At 49.9% G+C, this 21005-nt stretch overlaps 1 protein-coding gene across 1 annotated transcript in view; it reads left to right on the top strand.

The window, feature by feature from the left end:
- The window catches only part of LOC138356066 (zinc finger protein 395-like), a 247835-nt gene that overhangs the window by 50673 nt on the left and 176157 nt on the right, over positions 1 to 21005 (top strand). Inside the window, exon 2 of the mRNA XM_069311682.1 lies at positions 5382 to 5563. Within this exon, the coding sequence (XP_069167783.1) occupies positions 5382 to 5563 (182 nt within the window). The remainder of the gene's footprint in view (positions 1 to 5381; positions 5564 to 21005) is intronic.

Below are 21005 nucleotides of genomic sequence, written 5' to 3'. Positions count from 1 at the left end.
TGGAGGGAGCTGCCCGGGTGTTGCTTGGGGTTGTTCCAGAGGTGGAGAGAGTTGCTCCGTGGAGGGAGCTGCCTGGGTGTTGCTTGGGGTTGTTCCAGAGGTGGAGACAGTTGCTCCGTGGAGGGAGCTGCCTGGGTGTTGCTTGGTGTTGTTCCAGAGGTGGAGACAGTTGCTGCTCCGTGGAGGGAGCTGCCTGGGTGTTGCTTGGGGTTGTTCCAGAGGTGGAGACAGTTGCTCCGTGGAGGGAGCTGCCTGGGTGTTGCTTGGGGTTGTTCCAGAGGTGGAGACAGTTGCTCCGTGGAGGGAGCTGCCTGGGTGTTGCTTGGGGTTGTTCCAGAGGTGGAGACAGTTGCTCCGTGGAGGGAGCTGCCTGGGTGTTGCTTGGTGTTGTTCCAGAGGTGGAGACAGTTGCTGCTCCGTGGAGGGAGCTGCCTGGGTGTTGCTTGGGGTTGTTCCAGAGGTGGAGACAGTTGCTCCGTGGAGGGAGCTGCCTGGGTGTTGCTTGGTGTTGTTCCAGAGGTGGAGACAGTTGCTGCTCCGTGGAGGGAGCTGCCTGGGTGTTGCTTGGGGTTGTTCCAGAGGTGGAGACAGTTGCTCCGTGGAGGGAGCTGCCTGGGTGTTGCTTGGGGTTGTTCCAGAGGTGGAGACAGTTGCTCCGTGGAGGGAGCTGCCTGGGTGTTGCTTGGGGTTGTTCCAGAGGTGGAGACAGTTGCTGCTCCGTGGAGTGAGCTGCCTGGGTGTTGCTTGGGGTTGTTCCAGAGGTGGAGACAGTTGCTGCTCCGTGGAGTGAGCTGCCTGGGTGTTGCTTGGGGTTGTTCCAGAGGTGGAGACAGTTGCTCCGTGGAGTGAGCTGCCTGGGTGTTGCTTGGGGTTGTTCTAGAGGTGGAGACAGTTGCTCCGTGGAGTGAGCTGCCTGGGTGTTGCTTGGGGTTGTTCCAGAGGTGGAGACAGTTGCTCCGTGGAGTGAGCTGCCCGGGTGTTGCTTGGGGTTGTTCCAGAGGTGGAGACAGTTGCTCCGTGGAGTGAGCTGCCTGGGTGTTGCTTGGTGTTGTTCCAGAGGTGGAGACAGTTGCTGCTCCGTGGAGTGAGCTGCCTGGGTGTTGCTTGGTGTTGTTCCAGAGGTGGAGACAGTTGCTGCTCCGTGGAGTGAGCTGCCTGGGTGTTGCTTGGTGTTGTTCCAGAGGTGGAGACAGTTGCTCCGTGGAGTGAGCTGCCCGGGTGTTGCTTGGGGTTGTTCCAGAGGTGGAGAGAGTTGCTCCGTGGAGGGAGCTGCCCGGGTGTTGCTTGGGGTTGTTCCAGAGGTGGAGAGAGTTGCTCCGTGGAGTGAGCTGCCTGGGTGTTGCTTGGGGTTGTTCCAGAGGTGGAGAGAGTTGCTCCGTGGAGGGAGCTGCCCGGGTGTTGCTTGGGGTTGTTCCAGAGGTGGAGAGAGTTGCTCCGTGGAGGGAGCTGCCTGGGTGTTGCTTGGGGTTGTTCCAGAGGTGGAGAGAGTTGCTCCGTGGAGGGAGCTGCCCGGGTGTTGCTTGAGGTTGTTCCAGAGGTGGAGACAGTTGCTCCGTGGAGGGAGCTGCCCGGGTGTTGCTTGGGGTTGTTCCAGAGGTGGAGACAGTTGCTCCGTGGAGGGAGCTGCCCGGGTGTTGCTTGGTGTGCTGTGTGTGATACTTAACACGGTCTGGGTGTTGCTTGGTGTGCTGTGTGTGATACTTAACACGGTCTGGGTGTTGCTTGGTGTGCTGTGTGATACTTAACACGGGCCCCTCGGGCTGGGCCATGGGTCAAGGGCCCCAGGGGCAGGAGGGGCAGGGGGGGGGGGGTGATAGTTATGCTAGGGTGGTGATGGGGGGGGGGGAGGGGGGAGCCAGTCACTAACACCTAGCCATGAATGGGACTCTTCAAGCGCCAACAAGGTAATGGATTGATAGTGTAGGTGTAGTGGTGTGGTGCTGGTGTGTAGTGGTGTGGTGGGGGTGTGGGGTGTAGTGGTGTGGTGGGGGTGTGTGGTGTGGTGGGGGTGTGGGGTGTAGTGGTGTGGTGTGTAGTGGTGTGGTGGGGGTGTGTGGTGTAGTGGTGACGTGGGGGTGTAGTGGTGTGGTGGGGGTGTGGGGTGTAGTGGTGTGGTGGGGGGGTGTGGTGTGGTGGTGGTATGGGGTGTAGTGGTGTGGGTTGGGGTGGTATATACCCACCACCTCCAATATGTCACCGGCCAAATACCCGCATATTCGTAACTTGAAAATGAAAATAGTTGCAGAGACACAGAATTAAGCTAAAAAATCACGCTCAGCACTAAAATTTCCGACATTTCAGATATTTTGAAAACTGCAGGAGGAGTTTGTGCAAAATATGACCCATCGGTGTTTTCAATAACTGGCATATTTTCCGTATAAAAAGTCGTAATAATTAAACTGATATTACTTAACACTTCAACAAGGCCAAATATAAGTATAGGAGACTTCACATATATTGCGGACACTTATGGCTATAACCCATTATATTCCTTTATATATTATATATCCCTTTATATACTTACATTACATTGTATATTATTGTAAATGTGTGGCCACGTTTGTGTTCAATAATATAACTAATATGACAGTGTTGTGTTGGGTGGTGGTGGTCCATTACTGTCTGACGTCACGTCTGTCAGTCTTGGTGTCAGGTGTAGCCACGTGTGGCCACACCTGCACCCCTCACAACCACCTGTGGCCACACCTGCACCACTCACAACCACGTGTGGCCACACCTGCACCCCTCACAACCACCTGTGGCCACACCTGCACCCCTCACAACTACGTGTGGCCACACCTGCACCCCTCACAACTACGTGTGGCCACACCTGCACCCCTCACAACCACGTGTGGCCACACCTGCACCACTCACAATCACGTGTGGCCACACCTGCACCCCTCACAACCACGTGTGGCCACACCTGCACCCCTCACAACCACGTGTGGCCACACCTGCACCGCTCACAACCACGTGTGGCCACACCTGCACCCCTCACAACCACGTGTGGCCACACCTGCACCCCTCACAACTACGTGTGGCCACACCTGCACCCCTCACAACTACGTGTGGCCACACCTGCACCCCTCACAACCACGTGTGGCCACACCTGCACCCCTCACAACTACGTGTGGCCACACCTGCACCCCTCACAACCACGTGTGGCCACACCTGCACCGCTCACAACCACGTGTGGCCACACCTGCACCCCTCACAACCACGTGTGGCCACACCTGCACCGCTCACAACCACGTGTGGCCACACCTGCACCCCTCACAACCACGTGTGGCCACACCTGCACCCCTCACAACCAGGTGTGGCCACACCTGAGCCTCTATCTTTTTAATCAGTCTTTCATGTGGCACTGTATCAAAAGCTTTGCTAAAGTCAAGGTATACAACATCACAATCCTTACCACTATCAACTGCCTCAACAATGCTAGAATAAAAAGATAACAAATTTGTTAAACATGAACGGCCATTAGTAACACCATGTTGCGACTCAATTATTAATTTATGTTTTTCAAGATGAAGACGAAAAGTTTTTCGTCGAAAAGATGAAAAAAAAAAGAGATAAGTTTAGATTTAGGGAAGACCTGGGTAAATACTGGTCCAGTAACAGGGTTGTTGATTTGTGGAACCAATTACCGCGTAACATTGTGGAGGTGGGGTCCCTCGATTGTTTCAAGCGCGGGTTGGACATGTATATGAGTGGGATTGGGTGGTTATAGATTGAAATTGAAATAAGTTTATTGAGGTAAAATCCACACAAAGGGATGAGGTAGCTCAAGCTATTCTCACCCCGTTCAGTACAACGTGTTAATACATACATAGACACACATCACAAACAATAAACACATTACCAAACATTCTGAGAGGTAAACATATACATTTCCTCCTTCACAAGTAGTATGTTATCAGACGTACACATAAATACTTTTATGACCTAGGTATACTGTATAGACAAGGTAATAGATAGGAGCTGCCTCGTATGGACCAATAGGCCTTCTGCAGTTACCTTTGTTCTTATCTTCTTATCACGTAGCTAGTTTATTGACACTCTGTACACTCCTTCATATAATGTAAGGCAACTGCTCAATTGTAGATGTATGTAAATGTGTTAATAAAACAAAGTGTGTCCGTCTCTCAGGAAAGTTAGTCATCACACGGCCCTGTATGACTAACCATCCGGGCAGTTGGCGACATGTTAGTACCACTGCTACTTTGTTCACTCTCGTGTTCTTAAGGATATCCTCATCATGCCCCCAGAGTCTGCCAGTACACACTACGGCTCACATGGGACTAACTACCCTGTGTTAGGGGAGTTTTAGCTAGTTCTTGACACACACTGTACTCTCCTTCATATAGTCTAGGGCAGCTAGTTCTTGACACACACTGTACTCCCCGTCACATAGTCTAGGGCAGCTAGTTCTTGACACACTCTGTACTCCCCGTCACATAGTCTAGGGCAGCTAGTTCTTGACACACTCTGTACTCCCCGTCACATAGTCTAGGGCAGCTAGTTCTTGACACACACTGTACTCCCCGTCACATAGTCTAGGGCAGCTAGTTCTTGACACACTCTGTACTCCCCGTCACATAGTCTAGGGCAGCTAGTTCTTGACACACACTGTACTCTCCGACATATAGTCTAGGGCAGCTAGTTCTTGACACACACTGTACTCTCCGACATATAGTCTAGGGCAGCTAGTTCTTGACACACACTGTACTCCCCTTCATATAGTCTAGGGCAGCTAGTTCTTGACACACACTGTACTCTCCGACATATAGTCTAGGGCAGCTAGTTCTTGACACACACTGTACTCTCCGACATATAGTCTAGGGCAGCTAGTTCTTGACACACACTGTACTACCCTTCATATAGTCTAGGGCAGCTAGTTCTTGACACACACTGTACTCCCCTTCATATAGTCTAGGGCAGCTAGTTCTTGACACACTCTGTACTCCCCGTCATATAGTCTAGGGCAGCTAGTTCTTGACACACACTGTACTCCCCTTCATAGAACGGGAGAGAGATACTGACATAGATACAGAGGGAGATAGATACAGATAGAGAGAGAGAGAGAGAGAGAGAGAGAGAGAGAGAGAGAGAGAGAGAGAGAGAGAGAGATAGAGAGATAGAGAGATAGATAGATAGATAGATAGATAGATACATACATACATACATACATACATACAGAGAGAGGAGTGTGGCGGTGCAGGAAGCGGGCCCAGGTGAGTGAGAGCCAAGGGGTTCACGGTGTGTGGTGGGACAAGTTCCACCACCACCACAACACAACCCTTGTGTAACAACCTGTCTTAACTAAACCCAACCTGTTTGACCCAACCAGTCTGACAGTGGCTCTCCCCTCCCCCCCGCAGACTGGTGTGAGGCAGGACGTGAAGAAGAGGATAGAAGAGATCCGTCTGCTGGAGTGTCGCAAGTCTGCGCGCCTCGCAGATCAAGACACAGACTTCGCTAAGCTGGCAGACATGTCCACGGACCGTAAGGACCGCAAGCCTTCCCAGACCATCGATGTTCCTGCACCCTCCGGCCTCCAAGGGTGAGTTGACTGGTCTCCAAGGGTGAGTTTGGTGGTGGTGGTGGTCTCCAAGGGTGAGTTGTCTGCTGGTGGTGGTCTTCAAGGGTGAGTTGTCTGGTCTCCAAGGGTGAGTTGTCTAGTCTCCAAGGGTGAGTTTGGTGGTGGTGGGGGTGTCCAAGGGTGAGTTGTCTGGTCTCCAAGGGTGAGTTGTCTGGTCTCCAAGGGTGAGTTTGGTGGTGGTGGTGGTCTCCAAGGGTGAGTTTGGTGGTGGTGGTGGTGTCCAAGGGTGAGTTGACTGGTGGTGAGGGTGTCCAAGGGTGAGTTGACTGGTGGTGGGGGTGTCCAAGGGTGAGTTGTCTAGTGGAGGTGTCCAAGGGTGAGTTGACTAGTGGAGGTGTCCAAGGGTGAGTTGTCTAGTGGTGTCCAAGGGTGAGTTGTCTAGTGGAGGTGTCCAAGGGTGAGTTGACTAGTGGAGGTCTCCAAGGGTGAGTTGACTAGTGGAGGTCTCCAAGGGTGAGTTGACTAGTGGAGGTGTCCAAGGGTGAGTTGACTAGTGGGGGTGTCCAAGGGTGAGTTGACTAGTGGAGGTGTCCAAGGGTGAGTTGACTAGTGGAGGTGTCCAAGGGTGAGTTGACTAGTGGTGGTCTCCAAGGGTGAGTTGACTAGTGGAGGTGTCCAAGGGTGAGTTGACTAGTGGAGGTGTCCAAGGGTGAGTTGACTAGTGGTGGTCTCCATGGGTGAGTTGACTAGTGGTGGTCTCCAAGGGTGAGTTGACTAGTGGAGGTGTCCAAGAGTGAGTTGACTAGTGGTGGTCTCCAAGGGTGAGTTGACTAGTGGAGGTGTCCAAGGGTGAGTTGACTGGTCTCCAAGGGTGAGTTGACTAGTGGAGGTGTCCAAGGGTGAGTTGACTAGTGGAGGTGTCCAAGGGTGAGTTGACTAGTGGAGGTGTCCAAGGGTGAGTTGACTGGTCTCCAAGGGTGAGTTGACTAGTGGAGGTGTCCAAGGGTGAGTTGACTAGTGGAGGTGTCCAAGGGTGAGTTGACTAGTGGTGGTCTCCAAGGGTGAGTTGACTAGTGGTGGTCTCCAAGGGTAAGTTGACTAGTGGTGGTCTCCAAGGGTGAGTTGACTAGTGGAGGTGTCCAAGGGTGAGTTGACTAGTGGTGGTCTCCAAGGGTGAGTTGACTAGTGGAGGTGTCCAAGGGTGAGTTGACTGGTCTCCAAGGGTGAGTTGACTAGTGGAGGTCTCCAAGGGTGAGTTGACTAGTGGAGGTGTCCAAGGGTGAGTTGACAGGTCTCCAAGGGTGAGTTGACTAGTGGAGGTGTCCAAGGGTGAGTTGACTAGTGGAGGTGTCCAAGGGTGAGTTGACTAGTGGAGGTGTCCAAGGGTGAGTTGACTAGTGGTGGTCTCCAAGGGTGAGTTGACTAGTGGTGGTCTCCAAGGGTGAGTTGACTAGTGGTGGTCTCCAAGGGTGAGTTGACTAGTGGTGGTCTCCAAGGGTGAGTTGACTAGTGGAGGTGTCCAAGGGTGAGTTGACTGGTCTCCAAGGGTGAGTTGACTAGTGGAGGTGTCCAAGGGTGAGTTGACTGGTCTCCAAGGGTGAGTTGACTAGTGGAGGTGTCCAAGGGTGAGTTGACTAGTGGAGGTGTCCAAGGGTGAGTTGACTAGTGGAGGTGTCCAAGGGTGAGTTGACTAGTGGAGGTGTCCAAGGGTGAGTTGACTAGTGGTGGTCTCCAAGGGTGAGTTGACTAGTGGTGGTCTCCAAGGGTGAGTTGACTAGTGGTGGTCTCCAAGGGTGAGTTGACTAGTGGAGGTGTCCAAGGGTGAGTTGACTAGTGGTGGTCTCCAAGGGTGAGTTGACTAGTGGAGGTGTCCAAGGGTGAGTTGACTGGTCTCCAAGGGTGAGTTGACTAGTGGAGGTGTCCAAGGGTGAGGTAGTTGGTGTCCAATATTACTAATGGTCGCTGGGAGGGTGTTGAACAACCATGGATCCCTCATGTTCAGACAGTGTTCTCTGTTCTTCTTGGTAGTAGGTACAGTTTGCATGAAGGGTTTGTCCTCCCCATGACTGTACCAGTCACTTTCTCTGATTGTGCCCATGGCTGCCTCACCCACGGTGGTGGCGCCACAGCTGAGCGCGGTCTCTGGCAAAGGTGAAACGAACAAAACAAAGGTCCAAAACCTTTGGTTATTATAAATGGGTCACCTGTGAGCATGGAATATCGGGAAGAACACATGGAACATGTAAGTACGATCACTCTAACAAGTGTAGACTCCTCCTTAGTACAGGTAAATGCACAGATAACTGTGGTTTTGTTCACTCTTTGCAAGAACTCCTTAGATAGGAAAGAATGCTTCAACACAGAATGTCCAGCTTTCCATATAAGGGGCACCAGGGGAATAAGACCGACAAACCACCTCGATGAAAGCAGCCACGACACTACTTACCAGGAGGATTTTTTTTAGCAAGAGGAAGAGGAGGAGAATGGCTAAAAATGTCCAGACTCTACCACCAACTCGGTCAAGTGCTGGAGAGGACGCAAACACAGTGGCCTCCTTACCAGAGCCTCAGATATTAACACCAAGTAACGCTTCCAGCACTTCCACTAACACGATAACATCATTTATATTTGCCAACATTCAGGGTATAAAAACACGCGCAAATGTAAGAGAGTGCACTTCATAGTGCACTCTGTAAAGTGCAAATGCTTCACTACATTTGTCTACTACATGAGGCAAATGCAGTGTTTGCAGCCCTAACGGAAACTCACACAAAGGACTACAATGATGGTGAAATATGGATCTCAGAGTACAATCTTTTTCAGATGTGATAGGAAACACCGGCTTCAGGGTGGGGTCAGCCTCTACATCACAGGCTTCAGGGTGGGGTCAGCCTCTACATCACAGGCTTCAGGGTGGGGTCAGCCTCTACATCACAGGCTTCAGGGTGGGGTCAGCCTCTACATCACAGGCTTCAGGGTGGGGTCAGCCTCTACATCACAGGCTTCAGGGTGGGGTCAGCCTCTACACCACAGGCTACAGGGTGGGGTCAGCCTCTACACCACAGGCTTCAGGGTCGGGTCAGCCTCTACACCACAGGCTTCAGGGTGGGGTCAGCCTCTACATCACAGGCTTCAGGGTGGGGTCAGCCTCTACATCACAGGCTTCAGGGTGGGGTCAGCCTCTACATCACAGGCTTCAGGGTGGGGTCAGCCTCTACATCACAGGCTTCAGGGTGGGGTCAGCCTCTACATCACAGGCTTCAGGGTGGGGTCAGCCTCTACATCACAGGCTTCAGGGTGGGGTCAGCCTCTACATCACAGGCTTCAGGGTGGGGTCAGCCTCTACACCACAGGCTACAGGGTGGGGTCAGCCTCTACACCACAGGCTTCAGGGTCGGGTCAGCCTCTACACCACAGGCTTCAGGGTGGGGTCAGCCTCTACATCACAGGCTTCAGGGTGGGGTCAGCCTCTACATCACAGGCTTCAGGGTGGGGTCAGCCTCTACATCACAGGCTTCAGGGTGGGGTCAGCCTCTACATCACAGGCTTCAGGGTGGGGTCAGCCTCTACATCACAGGCTTCAGGGTGGGGTCAGCCTCTACACCACAGGCTACAGGGTGGGGTCAGCCTCTACACCACAGGCTTCAGGGTCGGGTCAGCCTCTACACCACAGGCTTCAGGGTGGGGTCAGCCTCTACATCACAGGCTTCAGGGTGGGGTCAGCCTCTACATCACAGGCTTCAGGGTGGGGTCAGCCTCTACATCACAGGCTTCAGGGTGGGGTCAGCCTCTACATCACAGGCTTCAGGGTGGGGTCAGCCTCTACATCACAGGCTTCAGGGTGGGGTCAGCCTCTACATCACAGGCTTCAGGGTGGGGTCAGCCTCTACATCACAGGCTTCAGGGTGGGGTCAGCCTCTACATCACAGGCTTCAGGGTGGGGTCAGCCTCTACATCACAGGCTTCAGGGTGGGGTCAGCCTCTACATCACAGGCTTCAGGGTGGGGTCAGCCTCTACATCACAGGCTTCAGGGTGGGGTCAGCCTCTACATCACAGGCTTCAGGGTGGGGTCAGCCTCTACATCACAGGCTTCAGGGTGGGGTCAGCCTCTACATCACAGGCTTCAGGGTGGGGTCAGCCTCTACATCACAGGCTTCAGGGTGGGGTCAGCCTCTACATCAAAGACACACTCATCTGTACTGAGCTGCTAAACACCTCAAATGATATGGTGGAAGTGCTGATAGTCAAAATAGAGATTCTAAATGTAGTTATTGTCCTTGTATATAAGTCACCGGAGGCAAACCCTCAGCAGTTTAAAGACCAACTAATGAAAATACTGCTTGGAAAACCTCACAAATCCAGCTCCGAACATCATCCTGCTTGGGGACTTCAACCTACGGCACCTGAAATGGAAGCACCTGGCTAATACAGTAATATCAGAAAGAATACCAGGAAGTAGCCTAAATGAACAGGCACATGCAAATGACCTGCTACGGATGTGCGACAGGTTTGCCTTAAACCAGCAAATAGTAGAACCAACTAGGAAGGAGAACACGCTGGACCTCATTTTCACTAATAATGATGAATTGATCAGGAACATAATGATTACAAATACCTGTTACTCAGATCACAACTTAATTGAAGTTATGACAACCATGGGGAGTAGACCTTCAAAACCAGTCCAGATTCCCGGTGGAGGAGATTTCAGCAAATTCAACTTCAATAATAAACAGATAAACTGGGAGCAAATAAACCAGGACTTCACAGAAATAAACTGGGAAGAACAGCTAGGAAATGCAAACCTGAACCAGTGCCTGGAAAAAATAGGCTCAGTAGCACTAGAAATATGTTCAAACCGCATACCCCTAAGAAAAAAGAGGAAGAGATGCAGATTGGAACGGGAAAGTCGTTCCCTATATAGGCGAAGAAAACGAATCGCGGAACAACTTGAGAGTCGCACCCTATCTCAAGAACGGCGAAGAAGGTTAGGTAGAGAAATAGAAACAATTAAACTCAAGCTTCAAGAATCATACAGAACCCAGGAGAGGCAAAGAGAGCAAAAGGCCATCAGTGAAATAGAGAGAAATCCAACACCAGATTGTACAGAGCACCAGAGTGTACAGAGCACCAGATTGTACAGAGCACGAGAGTGTACAGAGCAGCAGAGTGTACAGAGCAGCAGAGTGTACAGAGCAGCAGAGTGTACAGAGCAGCAGAGTGTACAGAGCAGCAGAGTGTACAGAGCAGCAGAGTGTACAGAGCACCAGAGTGTACAGAGCACAAGAGTGTACAGAGCACCAGAGTGTACAGAGCTCCAGTGTGTACAGAGCACAAGAGTGTACAGAGCACCAGAGTGTACAGAGCACCAGAGTGTACAGAGCTCCAGAGTGTACAGAGCAGCAGAGTGTACAGAGCACCAGAGTGTACAGAGCACCAGAGTGTACAGAGCACCAGAGTGTACAGAGCAGCAGAGTGTACAGAGCACCAGAGTGTACAGAGCAGCAGAGTGTACAGAGCTACAGAGTGTACAGAGCACCAGAGTGTACAGAGCACAAGAGTGTACAGAGCAGCAGTGTACAGAGCAGCAGAGTGTACAGAGCAGCAGAGTGTACAGAGCAGCAGAGTGTACAGAGCAGCAGAGTGTACAGAGCACCAGAGTGTACAGAGCACCAGAGTGTACAGAGCAGCAGAGTGTACAGAGCAGCAGAGTGTACAGAGCACCAGAGTGTACAGAGCACCAGAGTGTACAGAGCACCAGAGTGTACAGAGCAGCAGAGTGTACAGAGCACCAGAGTGTACAGAGCAGCAGAGTGTACAGAGCAGCAGAGTGTACAGAGCAGCAGAGTGTACAGAGCAGCAGAGTGTACAGAGCAGCAGAGTGTACAGAGCACCAGAGTGTACAGAGCAGCAGAGTGTACAGAGCAGCAGAGTGTACAGAGCAGCAGAGTGTACAGAGCACCAGAGTGTACAGAGCAGCAGAGTGTACAGAGCACCAGAGTGTACAGAGCAGCAGAGTGTACAGAGCACCAGAGTGTACAGAGTACCAGAGTGTACAGAGCTCCAGAGTGTACAGAGCACCAGAGTGTACAGAGCACCAGAGTGTACAGAGCACCAGAGTGTACAGAGCACCAGAGTGTACAGAGCGCCAGAGTGTACAGAGCAGCAGAGTGTACAGAGCACCAGAGTGTACAGAGCTCCAGAGTGTACAGAGCACCAGAGTGTACAGAGCAGCAGAGTGTACAGAGCAGCAGAGTGTACAGAGCAGCAGAGTGTACAGAGCAGCAGAGTGTACAGAGCAGCAGAGTGTACAGAGCAGCAGAGTGTACAGAGCAGCAGAGTGTACAGAGCAGCAGAGTGCACAGAGCACCAGAGTGCACAGAGCACCAGAGTGTACAGAGCACCAGAGTGTACAGAGCACCAGAGTGTACAGAGCACCAGAGTGTACAGAGCACCAGAGTGTACAGAGCACCAGAGTGTACAGAGCACCAGAGTGTACAGAGCACCAGAGTGTACAGAGCACCAGAGTGTACAGAGCACCAGAGTGTACAGAACAGCAGAGTGTACAGAGCACCAGAGTGTACAGAGCACCAGAGTGTACAGAGCACCAGAGTGTACAGAGCAGCAGAGTGTACAGAGCAGCAGAGTACAACACGTACTAATGCAGCAAGTACTCGTGCACAAGCTTGACCACTCACCACTAATGACTCAACACATACACTCATGCATGCCATGAGTGAGTGAGAGGGAGCAGGTGTAACACCATGACTCACTGGTGAGTCATGGCCACACTCTCCAACACTCACCACTGGTATTATACTCATGGCCACACTCTCCAACACTCACCACTGGTATTACTCACATCATGGCCACACTCTCCAACACTCACCACTGGTATTATACTGATCATGGCCACACTCTACAACACTCACCACTGGTATTATACTCATCATGGCCACACTCTCCAAAACTCACCACTGGTATTATACTCATCATGGCCACACTCTCCAACACTCACCACTGGTATTATACACATCATGGCCACACTCTCCAACACTCACCACTGGTATTATACACATCATGGCACACACTCTCCAACACTCACCACTGGTATTATACACATCATGGCCACACTCTCCAACACTCACCACTGGTATTACTCACATCATGGCCACACTCTCCAACACTCACCACTGGTATTATACTCATCATGGCCACACTCTCCAACACTCACCACTGGTATTACTCACATCATGGCCACACTCTCCAACACTCACCACTGGTATTATACTCATCATGGCCACACTCTCCAACACTCACCACTGGTATTATACTCACATCATGGCCGCACTCTCCAACACTCACCACTGGTATTATACTCATCATGGCCACACTCTCCAACACTCACCACTGGTATTATACACATCATGGCCACACTCTCCAACACTCACCACTGGTATTATACTCATCATGGCCACACTCTCCAACACTCACCACTGGTATTATACACATCATGGCCACACTCTCCAACACTCACCACTGGTATTATACACATCATGGCCACACTCTCCAACACTCACCACTGGTATTACTCACATCATGGCCACACTCTCCAACACTCACCACTGGTATTATACTCATCATGGCCACACTCTCCAACACTCACTACTGGTATTACTCACATCATGGCCACACTCTCCAACACTCACCACTGGTATTATACTCATCATGGCCACACTCTCCAACACTCACCACTGGTATTACTCACATCATGGCCACACTCTCCAACACTCACCACTGGTATTATACACATCATGGCCACACTCTCCAACACTCACCACTGGTATTATACACATCATGGCCACACTCTCCAACACTCGCCACTGGTATTACTCACATCATGGCCACACTCTCCAACACTCACCACTGGTATTACTCACATCATGGCCACACTCTCCAACACTCACCACTGGTATTACTCACATCATGGCCACACTCTCCAACACTCACCACTGGTATTATACACATCATGGCCACACTCTCCAACACTCACCACTGGTATTATACACATCATGGCCACACTCTCCAACACTCACCACTGGTATTACTCACATCATGGCCACACACTCCAACACTCACCACTGGTATTACTCACATCATGGCCACACTCTCCAACACTCACCACTGGTATTATACACATCATGGCCACACTCTCCAACACTCACCACTGGTATTATACACATCATGGCCCACACTCTCCAACATTCACCACTGGTATTATACACATCATGGCTACACTCTCCAACACTCACCACTGGTATTATACTCATCATGACCACACTCTCCAACACTCACCACTGGTATTATACACATCATGGCCACACTCTCCAACACTCACCACTGGTATTATACACATCATGGCCCACACTCTGCAACATTCACCACTGGTATTATACACATCATGGCTACACTCTCCAACACTCACCACTGGTATTATACACATCATGGCCACACTCTCCAACACTCACCACTGGTATTATACACATCATGGCCCACACTCTCCAACATTCACCACTGGTATTATACACATCATGGCTACACTCTCCAACACTCACCACTGGTATTATACTCATCATGACCACACTCTCCAACACTCACCACTGGTATTATACACATCATGGCCACACGCTCCAACACTCACCACTGGTATTATACACATCATGGCCCACACTCTCCAACATTCACCACTGGTATTATACACATCATGGCTACACTCTCCAACACTCACCACTGGTATTATACACATCATGGCCACACTCTCCAACACTCACCACTGGTATTATACACATCATGGCCCACACTCTCCAACATTCACCACTGGTATTATACACATCATGGCCACACTCTCCAACACTCACCACTGGTATTATACACATCATGGCCACACACTCCAACACTCACCACTGGTATTATACACATCATGGCCACACTCTCCAACACTCACCACTGGTATTATACACATCATGGCCACACTCTCCAACACTCACCACTGGTATTACTCACATCATGGCCACACTCTCCAACACTCACCACTGGTATTATACACATCATGGCCACACTCTCCAACACTCACCACTGGTATTATACACATCATGGCCACACTCTCCAACACTCACCACTGGTATTACTCACATCATAGCCACACTCTCCAACACTCACCACTGGTATTACTCACATCATGGCCACACTCTCCAACACTCACCACTGGTATTACTCACATCATGGCCACACTCACCACTGGTATTATACACATAATGGCCACACTCTCCAACACTCACCACTGGTATTATACTCATCATGGCCACACTCTCCAACACTCACCACTGGTATTATACACATCATGGCCACACTCTCCAACACTCACCACTGGTATTATACACATCATGGCCACACACTCCAACACTCACCACTGGTATTACTCACATCATGGCCACACTCTCCAACACTCACCACTGGTATTACTCACATCATGGCCACACTCTCCAACACTCACCACTGGTATTATACACATCATGGCCACACTCTCCAACACTCACCACTGGTATTACTCACATCATGGCCACACTCTCCAACACTCACCACTGGTATTACTCACATCATGGCCACACTCTCCAACACTCACCACTGGTATTACTCACATCATGCCCACACTCTCCAACACTCACCACTGGTATTACTCACATCATGGCCACACTCTCCAACACTCACCACTGGTATTACTCACATCATGGCCACAGTCTCCAACACTCACCACTGGTATTACTCACATCATGCCCACACTCTCCAACACTCACCACTGGTATTACTCACATCATGGCCACACTCTCCAACACTCACCACTGGTATTACTCACATCATGGCCACACTCTCCAACACTCACCACTGGTATTATACACATCATGCCCACACTCTCCAACACTCACCACTGGTATTATACACATCATGGCCACACTCTCCAACACTCACCACTGGTATTATACACATCATGGCCACACTCTCCAACACTCACCACTGGTATTATACACATGGCCACACTCTCCAACACTCACCACTGGTATTATACACATCATGGCCCACACTCTCCAACACTCACCACTGGTATTATACACATCATGGCCACACTCTCCAACACTCACCATTGGTATTATACACATCATGGCCACACTCTCCAACACTCACCACTGGTATTATACACATCATGCCCACACTCTCCAACACTCACCACTGGTATTACTCACATCATGGCCACACTCCCCAACACTCACCACTGGTATTATACTCACATCATGGCCACACTCTCCAACACTCACCACTGGTATTATACTCACATCATGGCCACACTCTCCAACACTCACCACTGATATTATACTCACATCATGGCCACACTCTCCAACACTCACCACTGGTATTATACTCACATCATGGCCACACTCTCCAACACTCACCACTGGTATTATACACATCATGGCCACACTCTCCAACACTCACCACTGGTATTATACACATCATGGCCACACTCTCCAACACTCACTACTGGTATTATACACATCATGGCCACACTCTCCAACACTCACCACTGGTATTATACTCATCATGGCCACACTCTCCAACACTCACCACTGGTATTATACACATCATGGCCACACTCTCCAACACTCACCACTGGTATTATACACATCATGGCCACTCTGCAGCACTCACCACTGGTATTATACACATCATGGCCACACTCTCCAACACTCACCACTGGTATTATACACATCATGGCCACACTCTCCAACACTCACCACTGGTATTATACTCATCATGGCCACACTCTCCAACACTCACCACTGGTATTATACACATCATGGCCACACTCTCCAACACTCACCACTGGTATTATACACATCATGGCCACACTCTCCAACACTCACCACTGGTATTATACTCATCATGGCCACACTCTCCAACACTCACCACTGGTATTATACTCACATCATGGCCACACTCCCCAACACTCACCACTGGTATTATACTCATCATGGCCACACTCTCCAACACTCACCACTGGTATTATACTCATCATGGCCACACTCTCCAACACTCACCACTGGTATTATACTCACATCATGGCCACACTCTCCAACACTCACCACTGGTATTATACACATCATGGCCACACTCTCCAACACTCACCACTGGTATTATACTCATCATGGCCACACTCTCCAACACTCACCACTGGTATTATACTCACATCATGGCCACACTCTCCAACACTCACCACTGGTATTATACTCATCATGGCCACACTCTCCAACACTCACCACTGGTATTATACACATCATGGCCACACTCTCCAACACTCACCACTGGTATTATACTCACATCATGGCCACACTCTCCAACACTCACCACTGGTATTATACACATCATGGCCACACTCTCCAACACTCACCACTGGTATTATACACATGGCCCACACTCTGCAACATTCACCACTGGTATTATACACATCATGGCTACACTCTCCAACACTCACCACTGGTATTATACACATCATGGCCACACTCTCCAACACTCACCACTGGTATTATACACATCATGGCCCACACTCTCCAACATTCACCACTGGTATTATACACATCATGGCTACACTCTCCAACACTCACCACTGGTATTATACTCATCATGACCACACTCTCCAACACTCACCACTGGTATTATACACATCATGGCCACACGCTCCAACACTCACCACTGGTATTATACACATCATGGCCCACACTCTCCAACATTCACCACTGGTATTATACACATCATGGCTACACTCTCCAACACTCACCACTGGTATTATACACATCATGGCCACACTCTCCAACACTCACCACTGGTATTATACACATCATGGCCCACACTCTCCAACATTCACCACTGGTATTATACACATCATGGCCACACTCTCCAACACTCACCACTGGTATTATACACATCATGGCCACACACTCCAACACTCACCACTGGTATTATACACATCATGGCCACACTCTCCAACACTCACCACAGGTATTATACTCATCATGGCCACACTCTCCAACACTCACCACTGGTATTACTCACATCATGGCCACACTCTCCAACACTCACCACTGGTATTATACACATCATGGCCACACTCTCCAACACTCACCACTGGTATTATACACATCATGGCCACACTCTCCAACACTCACCACTGGTATTACTCACATCATAGCCACACTCTCCAACACTCACCACTGGTATTACTCACATCATGGCCACACTCTCCAACACTCACCACTGGTATTACTCACATCATGGCCACACTCACCACTGGTATTATACACATAATGGCCACACTCTCCAACACTCACCACTGGTATTATACTCATCATGGCCACACTCTCCAACACTCACCACTGGTATTATACACATCATGGCCACACTCTCCAACACTCACCACTGGTATTATACACATCATGGCCACACACTCCAACACTCACCACTGGTATTACTCACATCATGGCCACACTCTCCAACACTCACCACTGGTATTACTCACATCATGGCCACACTCTCCAACACTCACCACTGGTATTATACACATCATGGCCACACTCTCCAACACTCACCACTGGTATTACTCACATCATGGCCACACTCTCCAACACTCACCACTGGTATTACTCACATCATGGCCACACTCTCCAACACTCACCACTGGTATTACTCACATCATGCCCACACTCTCCAACACTCACCACTGGTATTACTCACATCATGGCCACACTCTCCAACACTCACCACTGGTATTACTCACATCATGGCCACAGTCTCCAACACTCACCACTGGTATTACTCACATCATGCCCACACTCTCCAACACTCACCACTGGTATTACTCACATCATGGCCACACTCACCACTGGTATTACTCACATCATGGCCACACTCTCCAACACCCACCACTGGTATTATACACATCATGCCCACACTCTCCAACACTCACCACTGGTATTATACACATCATGGCCACACTCTCCAACACTCACCACTGGTATTATACACATCATGGCCACACTCTCCAACACTCACCACTGGTATTATACACATGGCCACACTCTCCAACACTCACCACTGGTATTATACACATCATGGCCCACACTCTCCAACACTCACCACTGGTATTATACACATCATGGCCACACTCTCCAACACTCACCATTGGTATTATACACATCATGGCCACACTCTCCAACACTCACCACTGGTATTATACACATCATGCCCACACTCTCCAACACTCACCACTGGTATTACTCACATCATGGCCACACTCCCCAACACTCACCACTGGTATTATACTCACATCATGGCCACACTCTCCAACACTCACCACTGGTATTATACTCACATCATGGCCACACTCTCCAACACTCACCACTGATATTATACTCACATCATGGCCACACTCTCCAACACTCACCACTGGTATTATACTCACATCATGGCCACACTCTCCAACACTCACCACTGGTATTATACACATCATGGCCACACTCTCCAACACTCACCACTGGTACTATACACATCATGGCCACACTCTCCAACACTCACTACTGGTATTATACACATCATGGCCACACTTTCCAACACTCACCACTGGTATTATACTCATCATGGCCACACTCTCCAACACTCACCACTGGTATTATACACATCATGGCCACACTCTCCAACACTCACCACTGGTATTATACACATCATGGCCACTCTGCAACACTCACCACTGGTATTATACACATCATGGCCACACTCTCCAACACTCACCACTGGTATTATACACATCATGGCCACACTCTCCAACACTCACCACTGGTATTATACTCATCATGGCCACACTCTCCAACACTCACCACTGGTATTATACACATCATGGCCACACTCTCCAACACTCACCACTGGTATTATACACATCATGGCCACACTCTCCAACACTCACCACTGGTATTATACTCATCATGGCCACACTCTCCAACACTCACCACTGGTATTATACTCACATCATGGCCACACTCCCCAACACTCACCACTGGTATTATACTCATCATGGCCACACTCTCCAACACTCACCACTGGTATTATACTCATCATGGCCACACTCTCCAACACTCACCACTGGTATTATACTCACATCATGGCCACACTCTCCAACACTCACCACTGGTATTATACACATCATGGCCACACTCTCCAACACTCACCACTGGTATTATACTCATCATGGCCACACTCTCCAACACTCACCACTGGTATTATACTCACATCATGGCCACACTCTCCAACACTCACCACTGGTATTATACTCATCATGGCCACACTCTCCAACACTCACCACTGGTATTATACACATCATGGCCACACTCTCCAACACTCACCACTGGTATTATACTCACATCATGGCCACACTCTCCAACACTCACCACTGGTATTATACTCATGGCCACACTCTCCAACACTCACCACTGGTGTTATACACATCATGGCCACACTCTCCAACACTCACCACTGGTATTACTCACATCATGGCCACACTCTCCAACACTCACCACTGGTATTACTCACATCATGGCCACACTCTCCAACACTCACCACTGGTATTATACACATCATGCCCACACTCTCCAACACTCACCACTGGTATTACTCACATCATGGCCACACTCTCCAACACTCACCACTGGTATTATACTCACATCATGGCCACACTCTCCAACACTCACCACTGGTATTATACTCATCATGGCCACACTCTTCAACACTCACCACTGGTATTATACTCATCATGGCCACACTCTCCAACACTCACCACTGGTTTTATACTCATCATGCCCACACTCTCCAACACTCACCACTGGTATTATACACATGGCCACACTCTCCAACACTCACCACTGGTATTATACACATCATGGCCACACTCTCCAACACTCACCACTGGTATTATACTCACATCATGGCCACACTCTCCAACACTCACCACTGGTATTATACACATCATGGCCACACTCTCCAACACTCACCACTGGTATTATACTCACATCATGGCCACACTCTCCAACACTCACCACTGGTATTATACTCACATCATGGCCACACTCTCCAATACTCACCACTGGTATTATACTCACATCATGGCCACACTCTCCAACACTCACCACTGGTATTATACTCATCATGGCCACACTCTCCAACACTCACCACTGGTATTATACACATCATGGCCACACTCTCCAACACTCACCACTGGTATTATACTCATCATGACCACACTCTCCAACACTCACCACTGGTATTATACACATCATGGCCACACTCTCCAACACTCACCACTGGTATTAT

This window comes from Procambarus clarkii, chromosome 6 (assembly GCF_040958095.1).
Source record: "Procambarus clarkii isolate CNS0578487 chromosome 6, FALCON_Pclarkii_2.0, whole genome shotgun sequence".
NCBI classification, from domain to species: domain Eukaryota; kingdom Metazoa; phylum Arthropoda; class Malacostraca; order Decapoda; family Cambaridae; genus Procambarus; species Procambarus clarkii.
Note: the sequence above shows the minus strand (reverse complement) of the source record. Positions and strands in the feature narration are given on the sequence as shown.